A 21,500-nucleotide genomic window follows, 5' to 3' on the forward strand; every position below is an offset into this window, starting at 1 on the left:
TTTACTATCAAAGGATATTTTAAAATCAGCCCCTTAATCATCCCTTCTCCAATGAACTCTACATACACATATTTACTTGAGCATAATGTCCCATCAAATGTAATGCGCACCTCGATTTTGAAGGTGCACATTACAAAAAAAGGATTTTTTTGTTGAATGTAATACCTCAAGTTGGAAACCATGCAAGGCTGGCAAAGAGGCGTGATTTCCCCTGTCCAACGGCCATTCCATGGCCTGCCTCTCTAATGACAGGTCCAACTGTGAAGGCAAGGAAACGGCGTGAGACCCCTTTGCCAACCTCCCACGGTTCCCAAATGACCTCCTTCACTAGGCCTTGAAAACCTTCATGAGGCCAGTTGGGAAGCTACCCTTGGCCTGAAAGATGAATAGCTTCCACTTGCTTTTCGGCCATTCCACTGACCCCCGCCCTCGGTTTTGAAGATCTTATGAAGGAGGCCAGTTGGGAAATTGCATTCCCTCCATCAGGCTGAGGCTGGTGGATTCATCTTGACCTGACAAAAGGGTGTGGCTTCGGCCTGATAGAGGGGAACAGGTGGCTTTAGATACACAATTCCAACTTGCCATCAAATCTAATGCACACCTTGATTTTGTCTATGTAACTTAGCCAAAAAAGGTGAGCATTAGACTCGGGTAAGCATGGTATTTGAAAAATTACAACAAAATTTTGTAAAAGTTACTTTTTGGACTCCAAATTCTGGAGCAAAGCTAACCTAGGACACTCTTTTGGAAGACTTACTAATCTAAATAAAGACCACACAGGCTTGTAGGAACAATAACATTATACATTAATCTCCCAAATTAAATACATACTAAAAGGAAGGGGAAGAATTTAACTAAGTCAAACATCTGTAGTTGTTGGCCATAACAGTTCTGTTTCAGTTGACTGAAAGGAGCCATCAGCTGGAAAGCTACTATGAAACGTTTATGAATATTCCATATTTTAAAGCTGTTAGCATGCAAGACCTTGCCAAAGATAAGATCCCGAATGTACAATATTTGTTTGCAGACACCAGTGGCGAGAGCACAGGATAATCAGAGGAAAGTGAGGCCACAAATTTCCCTTGGACTTGTACCCATATGGTAGGTTGAATAAACTCTGGAAAACCTGTAGTGAATGATTAGGGAGAATGGCATAGGCAGCTTGTAATTTCTCCTTCTGAGCATTTTCCTTCAAGCTCTTATGAAAACCAGGTAGGAAACTTATTATGTTTCCTGAATATATCATTATCTCAGTATACCAAACTCAAACTCATTAATCTGGCATGATTCATATAACAAAGTCAATTTGTCACTGACAATCGTCACTGAATACCTACTAAGATAATACCATATATTTCAGAGTGTTGGTTTTTACTATGAAAAATTGTCATTATTCTAATGGAGGGATATCCTATGTAAAAGTGTGTCTTCCATTCTTCCCATTATTTAATGCTAGCTTGCAGTTCTTGTTTCCACAATCTGTTCTTCTGTACTGTATAGGCGATCAGTTGGGGAACACATAAGAAATATAATGGTATCACAACATCATTTAATATGAGTTGGGTATGTGATAATTTTACTAACAGCATACAAAACTCTCCTTTTCAGATGCTAATTTCTGAGCATGGGGGAAGAAGAAAAGTAGTATGGTATGTGTTGAGCTGTCCACCAGCTCTGTGTGATAAGAATGATACCTACTTAAATTAATCCCAGAGTTTTGTTAGACTACAAGTCACATAATCCTCCCACCAGAACAAATAATCCAGACCCATCCTTCCCCAAAGGTAGCTTCTCTGAACTTTGATTCAGGAGCATATACACATCTGAACTACATCTAAACGAACTGACAAGGGAAAACTAGGTATAGATAATGGCTTAAAATGTGAGGGTCTCCTTCCTTCAGAAATATATTCTGTTTTCCCAAGCATCTGAACATTTTTGATCACCTCTGTTCTTTTCTTCAAACAAAATTTCATGGAGTAATGCAGATCAGTACTACTACCCAACCATATACACAAATATTATGATGATACACCTTATGCAACATATCAGAATACTAAAACCCTACTAGTTATAAAATGTGGTTCTTTTTTAAACTTTGTTGAATAAACTTTTGTTGAACAAACAGGGGCTATTTTCAGTTTCGATCATATAGCCCTTTTCAAAGGATATTTTCTTTTTGATAGTTACAGTCTGTAGTTAAATCTGAGCCCTTTTTGCAAGAGACACCAAACATAAATGACCTAAATAAGCAGATTGACCTTTTTCCATTGGGACTGTGTAAATTCTGTGGCTAACAACTAAGCATAGTTTAAATGATAGAAATAAAAATGTGTGCTCAGAACTTCTAATCACTAAATCTAGATTAATATGCTATCCAATGAAAGAATTTATGGTTGGCATCAGTGGGCTCTCAACATTTGCTTGAATTAGGGGCACAAGATCCCCACAGAAGCAGAAACAACATAATTTTTAGAAAACTGCTCTTTTTTTAATCCAAGGGAAAACCTTTCTATAAACCTATAGGCCCTCCAATGTGGCTCTATGAACCACAGAGTTGCACTATAGGACGTAGAGATTCCGAGAGAGAACATATTAATCAAATATGTGAATATTCAAATTTGCAAATCTCAAACTTGAAAATATGGAGGGTATATAAATGTAATGAAGTATCTAAAATAACAGCCCACAATTAAGCAACGCCATTCAACTACTGTATAATGGTCAACATATTTTACTATAAAACTTTTGGAATCCTTGAACTGCAATCACACATACTGCTCCAGTAAACCTTAAGTCACAGCATTTAAAACAATCATGTAGTGGAATTGTAGAACTAAAGGATATCTTTACTTCTGATTTTTCCAGAAGTAAAGAATACCTGATACTGATTCCTGAAGCAATTATTACTGGCTATATTCATCAGAGTATTTTATGAGAAAGAGTAGGATATTCTGAAAATGTATACCTAGAATTCTTTTTTTTCTAAGAAACCAAATTTTCAACAATTTTCAAATGAAACCATTAATCAAATGAACTCATATTTGTAGTTTGAAATAATGCAGGTATAGTGCCAAATAGGGAACTAAGTTTACATAGAGCTACTAGCCTTCTCACTATGGTTTAGGCATTTGAAACAGTATACACAATAATAGCCAGAGTTGCTATGGCCACTACAATGACACAAAATTCAAAATTAGGGACTGGCAATTATCACTTGCAGCCAACTATAATTGTCTTCCAGAGTTAGAATTTTGGCTATGAAGACCTATTCTGGATCCAAATAGTTTTTCTTGTAGATATAGATTTCCATATGGAAAGTGGTAGCAACAAGGATTTGCGTGATGCACCTTCCTCTTGGCATATTTCTTCCTTTTGCCCTATATTTGTGTCTCTTCAAAATCCATTATGCCATTACTAAAAGCTGACCTGCAATTATGCATTATCTACACACACCATGAACTAGCATTTTTTTAATGTTCCTGTCCATCTATCCAATCAGTGCATATTAAACGTTTTTTGGACTACAACTCTAAAGTGGTAACCCAAAGTTGACAGCATACCACCAATTGGGAGTGACTCCCTAGATAAGTTATAAGTAACACCCCCCCACCCCTGTACAAAAGATATAAAAATCTAAATTCTAAAACTATCCCAAAGAAAAAAGAGATTACGACAATGATCATGTCAGTGTAATTGATAAAAATACCTTAAAATATTTCAAGATTTAAATACCTAAGAGAATAATAAGAGTTTTTCCCAGACACAAAAAAAACAATAATGGAAGAATCAGATTATATTTGTTGAGTTAAGCATTCCAGCAAAAATGTCAATACCAAAATGGCATTCTGTTCTGAAAGTATTCCTTGTGCATCATCATCATTATCATCATCAATTTTATTTGTTTCCTACCTCTGCGTATGGCTCGAGTTATGCTAGTTTGGGAAAGGCCTCAGAAGGTGATCTTAGTGCCCAAGTAGGTATAACTGGAAGTCTTATTTGGGAGAAGTTGTATCCCATGACGATGATGATGATGATAATAATAATAATAATAATAATAATAATAATAAGAAGAAGAAGAAGAAGAAGAAGAAGAGCAACAGCAGCAGCAGCAGAATTCATATTAGGGAAAATTGTCACGAGTCCACATGGATACTGCCATTGGTAGTACTGCCAATGTTGCCATTGGTTCTGGCTCAGCTTCCACTTATGTTGTGGAGATCTTTGCTATATCATTAGGTCATTGACTTATCTGAACCTCATTATTCAATATGGGAGATGGCTGGGTGGCTTAGACTATGATAATTTAAACAATCGGAGGAAGTCAGCTGATTTTGCAGCATGCAACAACAACAGCTAATAACCTTAATGCTTTCAAAACATCCTGTGTAAAATCCTGATATTGTGATAATTATAAGCCGTTATTTTGAACTGATAGCTATTCCATTCTCTCATTTTCTAATCAAAATCATGATACAACTACTCTAATTACTGATGAGTAAATGGAACTCATTCATTAAGAGATTCAATTAGTGTTTTAAACTTGGGCTGCTTAATTGTGAAGCACTTGAAACTATGTCTCATTGAAAGTAGATCGCTCAAAGCAAGCAAACTGAACTACGTGTCATAATAAAAGTTGCAAAGCAAACTGTTTCCCACTTAGTCATTCTCAAAATTTTGAGTCTTGCCTTACAGGAAGATACTCCAAATCTATGATATTTCAAGCGCCTTTTTTAAATTAGTAATTTTTGTTCAAGGAAGAAAACACAAAAACACAGCAAGACTAGAAGAAATAAAACTTATTTGTTTCTTCTAAGTATTGATGTGATGTATGTATGTGTGTGTGTGTGTGTGTGTGTGTGTGTGTGTATACACACACACACACACACACATATATACACATATACATACACACATACACACACATTTACATTCTATTTACTACTGCTACAATACAACAGCTAAATACCAACTACAAATAATACAACATAAGCATAAAAGGAAAACTCACATGTACTTATACATATACAAACAAAAATACTAATAATGATTACTCTATGAACCTCCCACTCACTATTTGGTGGTTTTTATTTCCAAGTAGTCTGCTCCCTTTAAATGAGATGTAATTCGATTCAACATCAACGGAATGTATTAATGAAAAATTTTGAAACAAGATTGGCAGATATCTGAGGAGAAGAGAGGAAAAACAGGATCAAATACATGAAGAAGAGAAGGGTGATGAGATGAGAAAGGCTGATGAAGGTTTGTGAATTAGCTGAGATAGAATGAATTAACCAAGGAGAAATATTTGTCCAATTTCAAGACAGACTGGGATTTGCTAATTACTTTGTCATAATAAGGATGGGGGCAATTGTCAATTGTGGGATTTATGAATTAGTAGATATTATTAAAAGTAACAGTGTGATTATATTATATAATTTCGGGCCCCTTTCTGCATGATTTTCAGTCCTGGGCCAGAGCCAATTCAGGGTACATTTATAGATAACTAGCTTGGATACCCGGTGATGCCCAGGTTATTTGAAAGGGCCCTGTTTATGTCTGGATATTTGGTAGTATCAGTTTGGTCATATGTTACGTTATGCCTTAGGAAAAAAACTTCGTCTTTGCTTTTGTTTTGTTTTTTTATGAATGCTCCCATTAGAAAATGCAGAAGGATGTGGGTGAGCTACAATTCCCAAAAATCTTGGGTCAATCCTCCCAAAACTCCCTCAGTATTCCCAGTAGATTATGTTGGGTCTGTGTGCCAATCTGTGGTCCAGATCTGTCATCTGCTGGGTTCAGTGTTCTCTGGATAAGAGTGAACTACAACTCCCAGATTCCCAGGACAATCACTCTGAACCCATGCCAGTATTCACAGTTGGCCATGTTGGGTCTGTGTGCCAAGTTTGGTCCAGATCTGACGTTGGTTTTGTTCAGTGTTTTCTGAATATGGGTGAACTGTAACTTCCGGATGTCAAATTCAATCACTCTGAAACCCCGCCAGTGTACAAAGTTGGCTGTGTTGGGTCTGTTTGCCAAGTTTGGTCCAGATCCATCATTGGTAGGGTTCAAAGGGCTCATGGAATACAGGTTAATTATAACTCCCAGAGATAAAGTCAATCACCTCCCAAGTCCACCAATATTCCCAGTTGGCCATGTTGAATTTGTGTACCAAGTTTGGTCCAGATCCATCATCAGATGGGTTCAGTGTTCTCTGAAAACGGGTGAACTCTAACTCTTGGATATCAAGATCAATCACCCCAAACCCTGCCACCATGCACATCTGACCATGTTTGGTCTGTGTGCCAAGTCAGTTCGACGTCCATCATTGGTGCGGTTCAGAGAGGCAGTGAGCGGGGTCATGCAAATGGGAGAGAAAGGAACACTGGGATGTGCTCACTGTAACTGCAATGTCCTGGGAGGGAAAGACTTGGTGAGTCCACAGCACTGGGAACTATAGCCTGTTTGTGGAGGCAAGAGACTGTCTTTGAGAACGGACACCTGTGCCACATACACACATACAGATTTTTTACTTTTATTATGTGTATAGATGTGGCTGCTTGGTCATACCATTCGCTAAAAACGTAGCAGAATGGCTGACTGCCAATTCAGTAGAAAAGGCCAGAATTTTATTACATGCTAAGATCCCATATCTTTGTATTTAGCTCTATACTAAGTAACCTCTAATGATATGCAGAGCTTAAATGTAAAGATCTAACAAAATCCATTTAATTGCAACAACTTACTTGTCAATAATGAGTGCCATAACAAACTGATAGAAAATGTGATGTTACAAGTAATAATGAATTAATAATTGTGTATTTGTGAATTAGTAATGTTTCTAACTTTTAAAAAAGTGGTTATAAAAAGATATTTCAACGCCTGAAGGGTAAGCAAGCAGCACACACGTTGTTGGGGCAGGTAGAAATAGAAAAAAAAGGAGAGATTCAGCAAATGACTGGCAAAACCTAATTGCACAATTTGATACAATGGTCTAGTACAGACTTTCCATATAAATCACTTTCCAAATGTATTGGACTACAAATCACTTCATCCCAGTCAGAAAATGCCCCTGACGACACGTAACATTTTCAGTAGCTGTGTGACAAGGTAGTAAGATCAATAATAATCCTAACGTTCTTTCAAAATGTAGTGATACTAAGTCATTTAACCTCATCCTATACTTCTGCATTTGGTTTTTGTGGCCTAAATGTATACTTTTTAAATTGAGTTTCTATTTATTAATTTCTGCCCAATTTTATCCAGGTCCTTCTGAATTCTGCTCCTCTCTTTTAATAAGTTAGCCACCCCTTCCAGTTACACTAACCATTTAATGCAGTTTCAAACTGGTGTTGAAGAAAGTGGTTGCACTGTGCAGACGATTACCCAGAAAATCCTGGAATCAATTTGAGACTTGAATGATGATTGCAAAAACCAAAGAGAACTGATGCATATTAAGGGTTTTCTTCGGAGCACCTTTGTGGGTGTTTGTTGTCTGGCCATTGCAATTTGAAGTTGTCAGTGTAAATGGGCCATAAGTGGGAAAATAATGGCTCCATGATACTCCACTTCCTGCTTGAAGCACTACCACCAATGACAACTCTTTGAGCACAATTTTCCAACTAATAATGGACCTATCTGACAGTGTTCTAATCTATTCTACATTTAATCAATATACTAATCAAAATATTATGAGGTAGAGTTATCAAATGCTTCGCTGAAATCAGGAGAAATTGATTTTGACACTCTCACCATCTATTAAAGTAGTGACTTGATTGAAAAAAAAACCCAGTAAGATTCGTTTGGCAAAATTTGTTTTTGACAAACGGAAGCTGGCTTCTACTGAACACTGAATTGTCATCAAGATACTTGCAGACAGCCTCCTGTAAAATATGTTTCAATATTTTTCCTGGTTTTGAGGTCAGGCTGACCATTCTGTAGTTTCCTGGATCTTCTTTTTTGCCTTTTTTTGAAGAGAGGGACAATATTTGCCTTTCTCCAGGCCTTTTGGTAAATAATCAAGGACAAGCCTCAAGAGACCACATTTGTCCACCCCATTACAGAACTTGCCAATAACTAGATATGGAGGAAGAAATACACCATTAATTCAGAGCTGGAAAGAAAACTGAACAGGTGTGATGTCACTATCACTTTTTAAAAATGAACTATACCTGCAGCTGAGGGAGAAGGAGGAAAAACACATTGGAAAGATTTTTCTATCATGCAATTCAATGTGGAAATAATTTTTATTGAGTGATTCATTCTAGCTTCTCAGTGATTTCACATCACCGATAAGAGTTCTGGAGAATGTGTTATGAATATACATGAAGTGTGTATATGTGTTTCTAACCAAATATTTATAACGGTTACTGTGGAAGCATAAAAGTTTGAAATTAATCTACATGGAAGAGGTAAAATCTACATAAAAGGTTCATAATAGAAATAAAACAATGACTGAATCAGAACCTAACTAGGAGGATATGCCATCATATAACTCTGAAATAACTTCTACATTTTAATGGCCTATGTAATGCTCTTGGTTTTGTTATTTTATGTAATTAATTAATTTATATTCTGCTTTTCTTCCATCAAGAGATTCAAGGTGGCACACATCTAAAAAGCACCACACTTTTAAAAAAGTTTGTAATAGAAAAGTTAAAACATAATTACACTAAGGCCCCATCTACACTGACCATTTAATGCAATTGAAAGCTAGCTTCAAACTGTGGTGCCAATAAAACAAACTTCCACAAAAATGACAAAAGAAAGGTCTTCATGTCCATCAGTGCTCTGTGGTTTGTGTAATCACCATTCGGGCCTCAAACGGGATCCAGGACTTCCTCTCTATTCTTCTGTACAACAAAACCACTTTCTTCAATACTGGTTTGGACCTGTATTAAATGGTCAGAGTAGATGGGGCCTCTATTTAATGTTAAAACACATTAAAAACATGTGTCATAAAAAGAGCTTGTACCATTTTTAATAGATACTAGCTTGGAGACCCAGCGGTGCCCGGGTCATTTGAGAAAGGCATTGTTTGCCTGTGTTCCAAGTGTAGCCTATATCCAATGTCAGGTGGGTTCAGTGGGTGCGGTTGAGCTCCAACTACCATATGCAAGTCCCATCGTCCAGTGTCCATCCCTCTCCAAACAGAGCCAGTATGTAGAGTAGGTCATGGGGGTTCCATGTACCATGTTTGGTCTTGATCAGTCATTTGTGTGAGTCACGGTGCTCTCAGGAAGTGAATGAAGGTATTGGAAGTCCCATTGTCCATGGTCCATCGTCCTCCAAACTGCACCTGGGTGTAGAGTGAGTCCTGGGTGTTGTCTGTGTCAAGTTTGGTCTTGATGAGATATTGATGGGGGTGAGAGTGGTCTCGGGAAGTGAGTGAACATACTGCAAGTCCCATCATCCAAGGTCCAAGCTCTTTCAAACCTCACCAAGATGTAGAGTGGGCCATAGTGGCTCTATGTGACAAGTTTGGTCTTGATCAGTCATTGGTGGGGGTCACAGTAGTCCCAGGAAGTGAGTGAAGATAGTGCAAGTCCCATCATCCACGGTCCCTCCTCCCCCAAACTGCACCAGGATGTAAAGTGGGCTACCCTGCACGTGTGTGTCAAGTTTGATAGTTTTGTCATTTATGGGCATCACAGTGGTTTGTGGGAGGTGAATTGGATGAAGGTACTGCAAATCCCATAATCCTTGGTCCATCCTCCATCAAACTGCTGCAGCATGTGTGAAGTGTGTCATTTGGGATATGTGTGCCTGGTTTGGTTGAGTTCTGTGATTTGTGAGGGAAGGTACTGCAAATTCCATCATCCTTGGTCCATCCTGCCCCAATATACATCAGGACGTAAAGGGGGCCAGAGGGGTTCTGTGTGCCAAGTTTGGTCCATTTACATCATTGGTGGGCATTGCAGTAGTCTGTGGGAGTTAAAGTGTTTGAAAGTACTACAAATCCCATCATCTGTGGACCATTCTCCCCCAAATGGCACCAGGCCATAAAGTGCCTCATGGGGGTTAAATGTGTCAAGTTTGGGCCAGATCCGTCATTTCTGGTGGTCTCAGTGGCCTGTGGAAGGGTTGGCCAATCAGAAAGCTGCCACATACCCAGTTACATACATACAAACATTCACTTTTATTATATACTAGCTTGGGGACCCGGCGGTGCCCGGGTTATTTGAGAAAGGCATTCTTTTCCTGTGTTCCAAGTTTAGTCGAGGTCCAGGGTCAGTGGGGTTCAGTGGGTGCAGGTGAACTACAACTCCCATATGAAAGTCCATCATCCATGGTCCATCCCACACGAAACAGCGGCAGGATGTATAGTAGGTCATGGGAACTGTATGTGTCATGCCTGTTAGAGTGAGTAGGCCGAAGCCTGTTGGTGGTAGTTTTTTGCCTCAGTGAGGGAGGCAAAAAAGTACCACCAACGTAGGGAAAAAACTCAGGGGTGGGTAAGGTGGGGGAGAGTAAAAGTTTTCATAAAGAGACCCAAAACTATCCTTAAAAGGAAAGATTTAAAAGATAGTCATTATTGAAGTGCTCATTCATTGGAGGTGAACTATAAATCCCAGTACCTACTACTCCCAAACTTCCAGGCCAATTCCCCTCCAAACCCACCAGTAGTCAAATCTGGGCATATCGGGTCTGCATGGCAAGTTTGGCCCAGACCCATCATTGTTCATAGAATTCTGGGTGTATGTGAACTACAACTCCTCTAAATTCCCCAGTAGGAGTTACAGTACTCTGACTTGATGCAGGGTGAACTACAACTTCCACCATGTGCAATTAATCCCCAAACTCCTCCAGTAAGTTTAGTTGCAGCTCAGTTCTTCGACAAAACATTCCATTCTTCTCTGTTTATTATGCAGAGAGATTTGAAAGGGAAGGGCAGTGGGCGGGGCCATGCAAATTCCACAGCAATGGAGAACCCTGGTATGCCTGCCTGTGGCCTGTGGAAGAAAAAGCAAAATCTAGGATAAAATGGTCCCCAAATGAAAGCATTCCTTAGGTTGTGGGCCATAGTGTTTGGGAAGGACATTGGCAGGGCATGTTCATGGCGCTCGCTGTAACCGCAATGTCAGTGGAAAAGACCTGGTGGCTCCTCAGCACTGGGAACTATAGCCTCTTTGTGGAAGCCGGAGGCTGTCTGTGTGAACGGACACCTGTCTACATTCCAAAGGGCCCTTCTTTGACTAAACCTTACAACTCCCTCCCCCTCCAAACAACAACAACATCCTATGTTTGATTGCTTCTCAGCCTTTTTGGTAAGATCACGTGATTTTCTTAGGGTCACTATAATTGGAAACAACTTGAAAACACATAATAAACTTCTAGCTTTAATCAGTTGAGATACAGGCAAAGGAAGAATATTACATGGTAAATGACAAAGTTTTTCTGTAATGATTGACACTGGAGAAATATCTGCAGGAAAAGTCCCTGAGCAGTAGATATACTACGAGTGCCATCTACTGGTATATTACTACTCATTTTAATTCATTATCATGATAATCATTCTTGCAGTCCATCCTTGCATATATTAATATTCTTGCCTATCAGCTCTAGTATATCAATCCATGTGTTAACTTTCTGCCATTTTCAACCCATTCTCATTCAGCTTCTCTTACAAATAGTTTTGTCACAAAACTTCTACTAAATGTTATAAATGGCATAACTATAATGGTGAAACTTCATTACAATAGCTCTTTTTGTGAGTTTTAGGGAATTTAGTCTTAATCCTGTTCTCATCCAGTTGGCATTAACTTAACATTATGGTTAAACTGTTAAAAATATGAGTACATATTTTTCTATAGTATTTCAAACTACATATTAACTTTAATTGGTCAGATCAAATTTCAGGTAAATATAGTTTCAGATACACAACTTGCATGTCTTTACATCATTTGTTTATATATAAATACAAGTGACCGGGCGCAGTTCTCAATAATCACTATTTCATGCAATCTATTCATTTGCTTGCTTGATTGCGGCTGACAATTATTTTAATGCTGGAAAACATGCTTTTCCCATCTCTCCACCTGTTTCATTTTAATTTCATTGTATGAATGACTGCATGTACAGTAGAGTCTCACTTATCCAACATAAACGAGCTGGCAGAACGTTGGATAAGCGAATATGTTAGATAATAAGGAGGGATTAAGGAAAAGCCTATTAAATGTCAAATTAGGTTATGATTTTACAAATTAAGCACCAAAACATCATGTTTAACAACAAATTTGACAGAAAAAGTAGTTCAATACGCAGTAATTCTATGTAGTAATTACTGTATTTACGAATTTAGTACCAATGCATCACAATGTATTGAAAACATTCACTACAGAAATATTGATTACTAAAATGCAGACTGCGTTGGATAATCCAGAATGTTGAATAAGCGAATGTTGAATAAGTGATACTCTACTGTATATACAAACACAAAAATGGAAGCAAAAAAGAGAGAAAATTTTCTGGATGGGATTAAAACTATTGGGTACTTTATAATGTCAACATTGACCCCATCTATCATATAATTGATTTTAAACTGATTATATATTCAGTGTAGGCTCATATAATGCAGTTCAGTGCAGTTAAACTGCATTATATGAGTCTACACTGACCACATAATGCAGTTTCAAAATGCAGTGTAGATGACGCCTCGGTGTTGGGAGATTCCCAGTTAGTTCGTTCCTTTTGTTCTTTCTAATTATTGGGCAGGTACAGTATATTTATATTGATCTGGCATTGTCAATGAAACCATTCACTGTGCCAGTTTCAACCTTCTGTTTTCCTGTATTGTTCTCACATAGTCTTACAAAGTAGATTACAGATAGTAGGAGTTAGCAGAAGTTGAATATTCCTGATCCAAAATTCCAGAAATGTTTTGGATTTCAGATATCCCCCCCCCCTCCCTCCCCAGTTTCAGAATATGTGTATTTGCAGATAGATACATAATGAGGTACCTTGGAGATGGGACCCTAGTCTAAACATGAAATTTCATATACACCTTATACATATTGCTTGAAGGCAATTTTATGTACTATTTGTAATACTTATGTGCATGAAGCAAAGTTTGTGTACGTTGTGCCATAAGAAAAGAAAGGTTTCACTATTTCAGCCACTCATTGGTCAGTTTTATATTTCGGAATATTTTGGATTTTGGGATAAATACAGTAATAATGATGGCAATGATGATGATACTCAACCTAGACAAAAGAAAGGTCTAAACTTCATTAACCAGCACCTGGTGCAGATTCACAGCTGATATTAAATTTGTTAGAAACACAGGACTTAGGGTCACAGATTTGTTTGACCAGATGTAAGAGAATACAGGGAGTTCGCAAGATACGAACAAGATATGTTGCGTAGGTTTCTTCTTAAGTTGAATTTGTTTGTAAGTCGGAACAGTTACATTTTAAGTGTAACTCCAGCGATATATATATATATATATATAGCATACGGAAGGGTTAACACTTCCGTGGTGTTTGTTTTGCTGTCTGTGCCCCTGTTCAGAAGATTTCACCTTGCTTTCTGCCTCTGTGACAATTGGATTGTGAAAAATCTGGCTTGTTATAGAAGCAAGGATTGGTGATAAAGCTTCATAGAATCATAGAATTGGAAGAGACCTTGTGGCCATCCAGTTCAACCCCCTGCCAAGAAACAGGAAAATCGCACTCAAAGCATGCCCGACAGATGGGCATCCAGCCTCTGCTTAACACTTTTCCCCATAATAACTCTTTCAGGAGTGAATTATCCTTCCCAGGGGTAGATTTTGCTCACTTCCTGTTGTATCACCCCTGCTTTTAACTATGAGTCGTTTATAAATCGGATGTTTGTAACTCGGGGATTGCCTATACTAGGAAGAATATAAATAGAATATAAATAGAATTTATATTTACGAAACTGCTAGCACAGCCAAGAAAAAACATTAAATGAACACTCTGAGATGGAATAGGTATAATGGTTGGCATACATATTCAATAGGGCTAAAGCAGAAACTAGTAAAGCCAGTACAAATATTATGAAAAGAGTAGTGCTTCTTTCCATCTATATGTTATTCAAAGTTCTATCAGTAGGTGGCTCTCTAACCTTACTTGTCAGCTTCTAATAAGAGACATGCAAGGAAAACATTACCGCTCTGCATTGCTGAATTAATTTTAAGAAATATAGGTACTTAAGCATGCTAAAGCACCAAAATAAACAGAAATCAGTTTATTTCGACATTAAGTACAAAGGAACATGATCTGTGATTTTGTTTTTTAAATGCTTTGGATTTAAAGCAAAACAAAGCCATGTTTTCTAGATGAGATATTACATAAGACCAAGACGTTATGTCTTGCCTGCACTGGAAAATACTGATGGTTTAACTCCGACAACTCCAAAACAAAATCTTCATGGCTATTTTCCTAAGATTAACTCAATATAAAATAAATCTGACTTACAATACTATTGACCATTGAGGAGTTCTGTGATTTCCTCTTATAGCAAAACCAAGAGCATTGACATATTTACCTCCTTCTGGTAAACCAAAAATAGTCACAGGATTTTTCTCCAAATCAGCCTGCTGGGTGAGTCAAAGCTTAGATTGTCAGACACCTCACATAAACTTTCACTTTCCAGCAAGCATTCTGTGCTACTATGGATATCTAGGCACTGGGATTTCCTCTAAAATCGGATTATTAGTCCAGAAATGCAAATATATGCATTTCTCTCTCAAGCTCCTAAATCATCCTGTCATTACTTTGAAAATCCTCCCACAATTTTATGCATCAAATTGTAGTTTTCTTCTTATCTAAATTCCAAATCTCAGATACCGAGAGTACATCTACACTGTATAATTAAGGGAGTTGGACACCACTTTCAATGCTATGGAATAGGGAATCCAAAAATCATAGAGTTGGAAAAGACCAAATGGGCCACCTAGTCCATCCCCTGCCATGCAAGGAAAAGCACCGTCAAAGTGGTAGTTTTACAAGGTCTTTAGCCTTCTCTGCCCAAGAGTCCCACAAACTACAATTCCCATGATTCCATAGCACTAAGTTGTGGCAGTTAAAGTGGCATCAAACTGCATTAATTCTACATTGTAGATAAAATAGAACCATAACACCCTAATTCAGGGGTCCCCAAACTAAGGCCCGGGGGCCGGATGCGGCCCATCGAAGCCATCTATCCGGCCCGCACGGCACAAGGGCAGAAGGGGGTTGGGCTAAATGACCCAAGGGATCCCTTCCAACCCTCTTTATTATTATTATTATTATTATTATTATTATTATTATTATTATTATTATTATTATTATTATTATTGACATTGAGGCTGGGTGGCCATCTGTCAGGGGTGCTTTGCTTGTGCTTTTGGTGCCCAAAGGCAGAAGGGGGTTGGACTCAATGGCCCAAGGGATCTCTTCCAACCCTCTTTTTTATTATTATTATTATTGTTGTTGTTATTATTATTATTATTATTATTATTATTATTATTATTATTATTGACATTGAGGCTGGGTGGCCATCTGTCAGGGGTGCTTTGCTTGTGCTTTCGGTGCACAAAGACAGAAGGGGAATGGACTCAATGGCCCAAAGGGTCTCTTTCAACTCTTTTTTATTGTTGTTGTTGTTGTTGTTATTATTATTATTGCTCAGTGGCCAACTATAGTCCGGCCCTCCAACGGTCCGAAGGATCGTGAACTGGCCCCCAGTTTAAAAAGTTTGGGGACCCCTGCCCTAATTAAACAGTGTAAATCAGTGGTTCTCAATTTGTGGGTCCCCAGGTGTATTGGCCTATAACTCCCAGAAATCCCAGCCAGTTTACCAGCTGTTAAAATTTCTAAAAGTTGAAGGCCAAAACATCTGGGGACCCACAGGTTGAGAACCACTGGTGTAAATGGACTCCAAGATTCTGGAAAACCTTGGAGTCCTACAATTACCTACACTGAAAATTTAAAAAATAATTTTCCCCTTGTGGAAATAATTCTGACTGGTGATTTCAATGCCAGGGTGGGCAACTGATTGCATTCTTTATTAGACAATGTAATTTCTGACCCTGATGCTATGCAATTTCTATTTACTCCTGCAGATAATCAATAAAAAGATCATATTTGGATTTCTGCAGTCAATAAATAATTTAATACGCTACATTCCAAGTTTCTCCAGAAACTAATGGGGCTCTTGAAACCTTGGCATGGATGCATGGAGCTATAAAATTCTGGCTGCATATACATTTTCAGGTAGACCCCAATAGCTATATTCCACTTCTGTTATCAGATCATTTTATTTCAGAATGGTATTCTTTGATTCTCAGAAAGATCAAAGCAATTGGCCTGTCTTTGAAAGCACTCTTAATGCTCACAAATGTGGGAGCCTGCAAGTCAGTCAAGAGCAGTCTTTTGGATCTTGACTTTCATAATCTGACTCTTGCAGCAAAAAAACCAACTTGTTCCCCTACCACATCATTAATTCCATGCGAGCATGAAGTCACGGCAGCATTTTGATTAATCCCACCCAGAGGAGAGCTTTGGCGACAGCAAGATTTGATGTGTTGCAATCAGCTCTTTTGGATGGCAGATAAAAAATGTGGAATGCTCTAAAAGAGTTTATTCTTGTGACTTGGTCTCTGTTGAAACATTTCAACATTCTTTGTTTGTTTGCCCCAAATATGATAATATACGAATGAAATACAGGAATTCAATTTTTTTACAGTGTTCTCAATGGCAAGTGTGTAATAAAATTCCATATCTTCCTAACAGGTCTGAAGGATTCTTTTTCTGAGTCTGTTGCACAATTTATTCTTGAGATTAGTAACTTTTAAGTATGTTTTATTTTTTATCTGTGACTTCCTCTTGTTGTATATACCTGTGTTGCGATTTTGTTGTTGTATGCCAATAAAGGCTGTGTGTGTGATTCCAAGATTCACAGTATATACATAAAAATAAGCACATAATCCTTTCCATAGTCTATTAAGATACAAACATACTAAAGACAGTGAACATGATACACACTGCCAGAAGTGTCAGATACTTCTAGATGGCTCAAAGTGCCACAGATTCCACCTCCTCTTTGCTTCTAGTCACCAGTCATTCACACGTGAATGAAGATTGCTTTGTAAGATTATATGGAATTGTGTGGAAACTGAACACTTTATTTACACATTAATTTGTTTTACAAGTATGCACAGGCATCCACACACATAGGTTTCACAGCACTGCTATAAAAGCTGAAAGACTTTTTGAAAAGTGAATTACCACTTAAGACTTGATGCTGTCCAAAACACCTACCAATTATCAGGCTAGAAAGGATTATCTATCTACCAGCCTCAGGGAAAGTCTGGTAAAAAGCAAAATGAAAAAAGCAACAGAAATCTAGTGGGTACTGCCCTTATTAAACTCCATGAAGGTCATATGTGACATGCTGTATTAATCAGCCAAATCAACCAAAAATACTATTCATGAAGGAAGGCAAAATTTCACCAATATTTTAACATTTTTGACTGTTCGCATGGTTGAACTGAACAGAAACATTGGCCAACTCAAGCAGGCATTAAATAGGTTTAATGATAAAAGACTACATTAAAATACATGCACACATAAAAATGAGGGAGGCTGCATTCTTATAAACGACTGGAAATTTTGTTTTTGTCTTCAAATTGCCTGTCTACTTATGGCGACCCCATGGATTTTATAGCGTTTTTTGGGGCAAGCAATACTCAGAAATGATTTTGACAGTTGTTTCTCTGAAATCTGGCTTACAGAAACCTGGCATTTGTTGATGAGCTTCCATCGAAATACTAACCAGGGATGACATTCTTTGGCTTCCAAGAACAAACATTATCTGCTGTCTTTAAGATACTTAGGCCCTTGATGCTACCCTACAATAGTTCTATTCTTGGGCAATGAGGGACAGTTAAAACATGGAGAGGAACGTGAAGGTTGGAAGGAACAGGACTTAAAATGGATAATAAAACAAAAATGGGAAAATAAGTGTAGGTAGGAGTCTTGGAGAAAAGGGAGATGTGCCGTCTTAAAATAAGAAGAGACTAAATAACTCTTGCAGGGATTTTCTTTTAAGGATTATCCTCCTCCACAGCAGAAAAGGCCACATCCTGCTCTGGTATATAGACACTAATTATCTTTAAAAATATAACCCTGTAGCTAACAAGAGCCAGCTACATGACACAGCTTGTGCTTTCTTTGCTGATATAATCTTCCCATGATGATGTTTTGTCATAGCACAGGATTTCCCAACATTTGGCATGCTTCAGTCACTGGAAGGTAAACATGGGTTTAAATTGCAAGTCTAACAGGTGAGGTTGATGCCCTCACAATAGGTGAGGCAAGATTTCTGAGGAATCCTGTAATAAGTAAATACATCTAGTCAGAATAAACACACAATAATCATACGGGATGAACATTTTCTTTAATGTTTAGTTTGACCTTTAGCTTGAACGTGAGTATGAAAAAAAATTATGATTTAAGTGAGTCACTGCATTCATTTGGGAAGACTGAAGATTTATCTAGTGCTTAGAAAGAAGGAACTTGCCTTTTTGTTACTTCTTATTGATGGGGAAAACATGTATTCAATGTTTCTCTCTGGTTTGATAGGGATCTTTTAAAATTAAGTGTCCTGCATTTTGTTTACTTCTTTGGAATCCCCTTATGTTCTTTTAATATTACAATATTATCATAACATCCTGCTGATTACACACTATGCTTCATGGAGAATGGTAGTTAGTGTATGATGCATTATCTGTTGAAACCATGGGCTTTCTGTTCTATAAAAACTTAAAAGCGTTTTTCCCCCTCCTTTACTGATAAGCAAAGAAAGACATGAATTGAGGTATGAGCAATCCAAATTACAAAACCATAAAATCACTTGGAAGGATTTGTTACATAATTTTTTAAAGAAGGAGACAAAAGAAATGCTTTATGGGAATTGTACATCATTATTTTTAATACATTTCATGCTAAGCATGTATATAATTTCCTTTTTATATTTATTATTCCAAGGAGCTTTAAACAATATACAACATAGTTCATTATTCCACTCTTTTTATCCTCATATAAGTTAGGGAAAGAGACAGTTACTAGCTCAAATTCATCCAATGAAGTTCATGGTTTAGTACAGACTGCAACCTGGCCCTAGTTTTAGAACTGCCTCCAATTTGCAGATGAAGAGCTTGGAACCAAAAGGCAATAATTAAACTAAATGTGTTTGTGGAATTCAACCCGTAACTGAGAACAATACCAGAGATGATTCAACATTCCTAGCATTTGGAAAACCAGGTAAGACAGTATTAATAAATGATTATTTAGAGTTTACCTTAATTGAAAAGTTAATATTTATTGTTAAATCAATGGTAAGAAAACAGGATGCATGACAAATGCTGAATAATATAGTATCCGTTTATTATGATTGGGTTGCTGACCTGAAGGTTGCCAGTTCGAATCCAACCCGGGGAGAGTGTGGATGAGCTTCATCAATCACAGCGGTCCTCAACCTGTGGGTCCCCAGATGTTTTCGCCTTCAACTCCCAGAAATCCCAACAGCTGGTCAACTGGCTGGGATTTCTGGGAGTTATATGCCAAAACATCCGGGAACCCACAGGTTGAGGACCACTGCTCTATCAGCTCTAGCTCCATGAGGGAACATGAGAGAAGCCTCCCTCGAGGATGGTAAAAACATCAAAACATCCAGACGTCTCCTGGGCAACGTCCTTGCAGACAGTCAATTCTCTCACACTAGAAATGACTTGCAGTTTCTCAAGTTGCTCCTGATACACACAAAAATTATCGAAATATACAGTAAGCCTGTGTATGATGCGAGTTTGTGTTATGCGGTTGGTGTGTTTGTGCATGTGTCAGGCGCAACTTGAGAAGCTGCAAGTCACTTCTGGTGTGAGAGAACTGGCAGTCTGTAAGGACATTGCACAGGGGATGCTCAGATTTTTTTAAAAAATCTTTTTATCAACCTTGTGGGAGGCTTCTCTCATGTCTCCACATGGAGTTGGAGCTGATAGTGGGAGCTCATCTACGTTCTTCCCGGGTCAGATTCAAACCGGCAATCTTCAGGTCAGCAATCCAACCTTTAAATCATCAGTTCTGCCAGCACAAAGATTTAACCCACTGCACCACTCTCCATCCCTCCCACCGAGGAAGCCCCCTGATCCAATTCCCAGCTCTGCCTGTCTATCTGCATGACGCAGTGGAGCTGCTTGCATCTGAAACGGCTTCAAAATAGGCAGGGAGAGGGAGTAAAAATAGGTTGCATGGAAACACTGCCTTCTCCTTGGCGGTCACTTGGTTTTGGAATGGGGCTTCTTCCTGATAATTTGGGCAGAGGAGCTTCTACTGTCTCCAATCCCTGACACCACTACCTCTTTTTACTGCCCATTGTGGCCACTGCAAGGAAGATCTTGAGGTCATTGCTGCAAAACAGCAGTTTTGGTTATAAGTGAAGATCCCCTCTATGGATGAAGGTGAGGGAAACAGGGGACCAGCCTCCCCTGCTGAGTTTCTGAAAACAGCCCTTCTCTGGTGCCAAATCTAGCAGGAAGCCTGGTCTTGTGGAGGAATCCATTTATCTGGAATGAGAAAAAGATGGTCTTTTCTCTGCAGAGAGAAGTGACCAAAGCTTGTCTGCATTTCTGTCTTTCAAGAAAGAAAATGATCTCTTTTCTCAGCACAAAGAAGCAACTTGTCACGACCCAGGCTGCAGAGCACCAATAACCATACACAGAGGCCAGAATCTATCTAATATCTTTATTGTAGGAATATATAAAGTTAATAAAAACAAGTGTAGAAAATAGTTCAGAATTAGACCTTTCAGGAAAGGTCAGAATTAGTCCAAAAAAGCAATGTCCAATAAGAAATATTAAGGTCCAAAGTTGTAATCCAATAACCGAAACACTCACTTTGCCAGGCAAAGTGAGGGGAGATGACAAGGTCCTTTAGTCCATGAAACTTGAGCGAGGCTAGGAAATAACTTGATACTTGAAACAAGGCTTGAACGTGGAACAAGGTAACTAAGAACAAGAACAAGGTCCGTGGAATAACTTGATAAATCCGTGGAACAAGGCAAGGATTGATCCTGGGAAACAAGGCAAAGTCCGTAGATAAACAAAGGCTGGGAAGCAAGGCGAAGGCTGGATAGCTAGGCAAGGCTTGAGCAGGAGCGAGGCTTGAATCGGAGCGCGCTGTCCAGACACAACTCGCTCCGTAGGCTGACGAATTGACTCCGCGAAGTTACTACGCGGGTAAAACACCTAAATAGAGTCTAGCTTTCCCGCCGAAGCAGTTCTCTGGGAATCAGAACCGAAAGCTAACTCTGAGACCAGATGTGAGACTCCCCAAAGATTCTCACGAGAAGCAGTCTTAATTGGCCACATTCTTAGCTGCAATCCTCGCACTCCTGCGCGAAGCTGAATCCAAACTTCTCTGTTGTTTACAAAACTCCCGGCGCAAGAATACGGGAGAAGTAGGCTCTGGGCTTGTTTGACATACTTCTGGGAGACAACT

At 38.5% G+C, this 21,500-nt stretch overlaps 1 protein-coding gene across 6 annotated transcripts in view; it reads right to left on the reverse strand.

Moving 5' to 3' along the window:
- The window catches only part of pde4b (phosphodiesterase 4B), a 352,571-nt gene that overhangs the window by 79,410 nt on the left and 251,661 nt on the right, over positions 1 to 21,500 (reverse strand). Inside the window, exon 1 of one of the 6 annotated variants that reach the window (XM_008119710.3) lies at positions 5,075 to 5,190. The exons of the other annotated variants lie outside the window; for them this stretch is intronic. Within the exon in view, the coding sequence (XP_008117917.1) occupies positions 5,075 to 5,139 (65 nt within the window). The 5' untranslated portion in view covers positions 5,140 to 5,190. Of the gene's footprint in view, positions 1 to 5,074; positions 5,191 to 21,500 lie in introns of those variants that run through there. 6 annotated transcript variants of the gene reach the window in all.

The sequence above is a fragment of the Anolis carolinensis genome, chromosome 4, assembly GCF_035594765.1.
Source record: "Anolis carolinensis isolate JA03-04 chromosome 4, rAnoCar3.1.pri, whole genome shotgun sequence".
Taxonomy (NCBI): domain Eukaryota; kingdom Metazoa; phylum Chordata; class Lepidosauria; order Squamata; family Dactyloidae; genus Anolis; species Anolis carolinensis.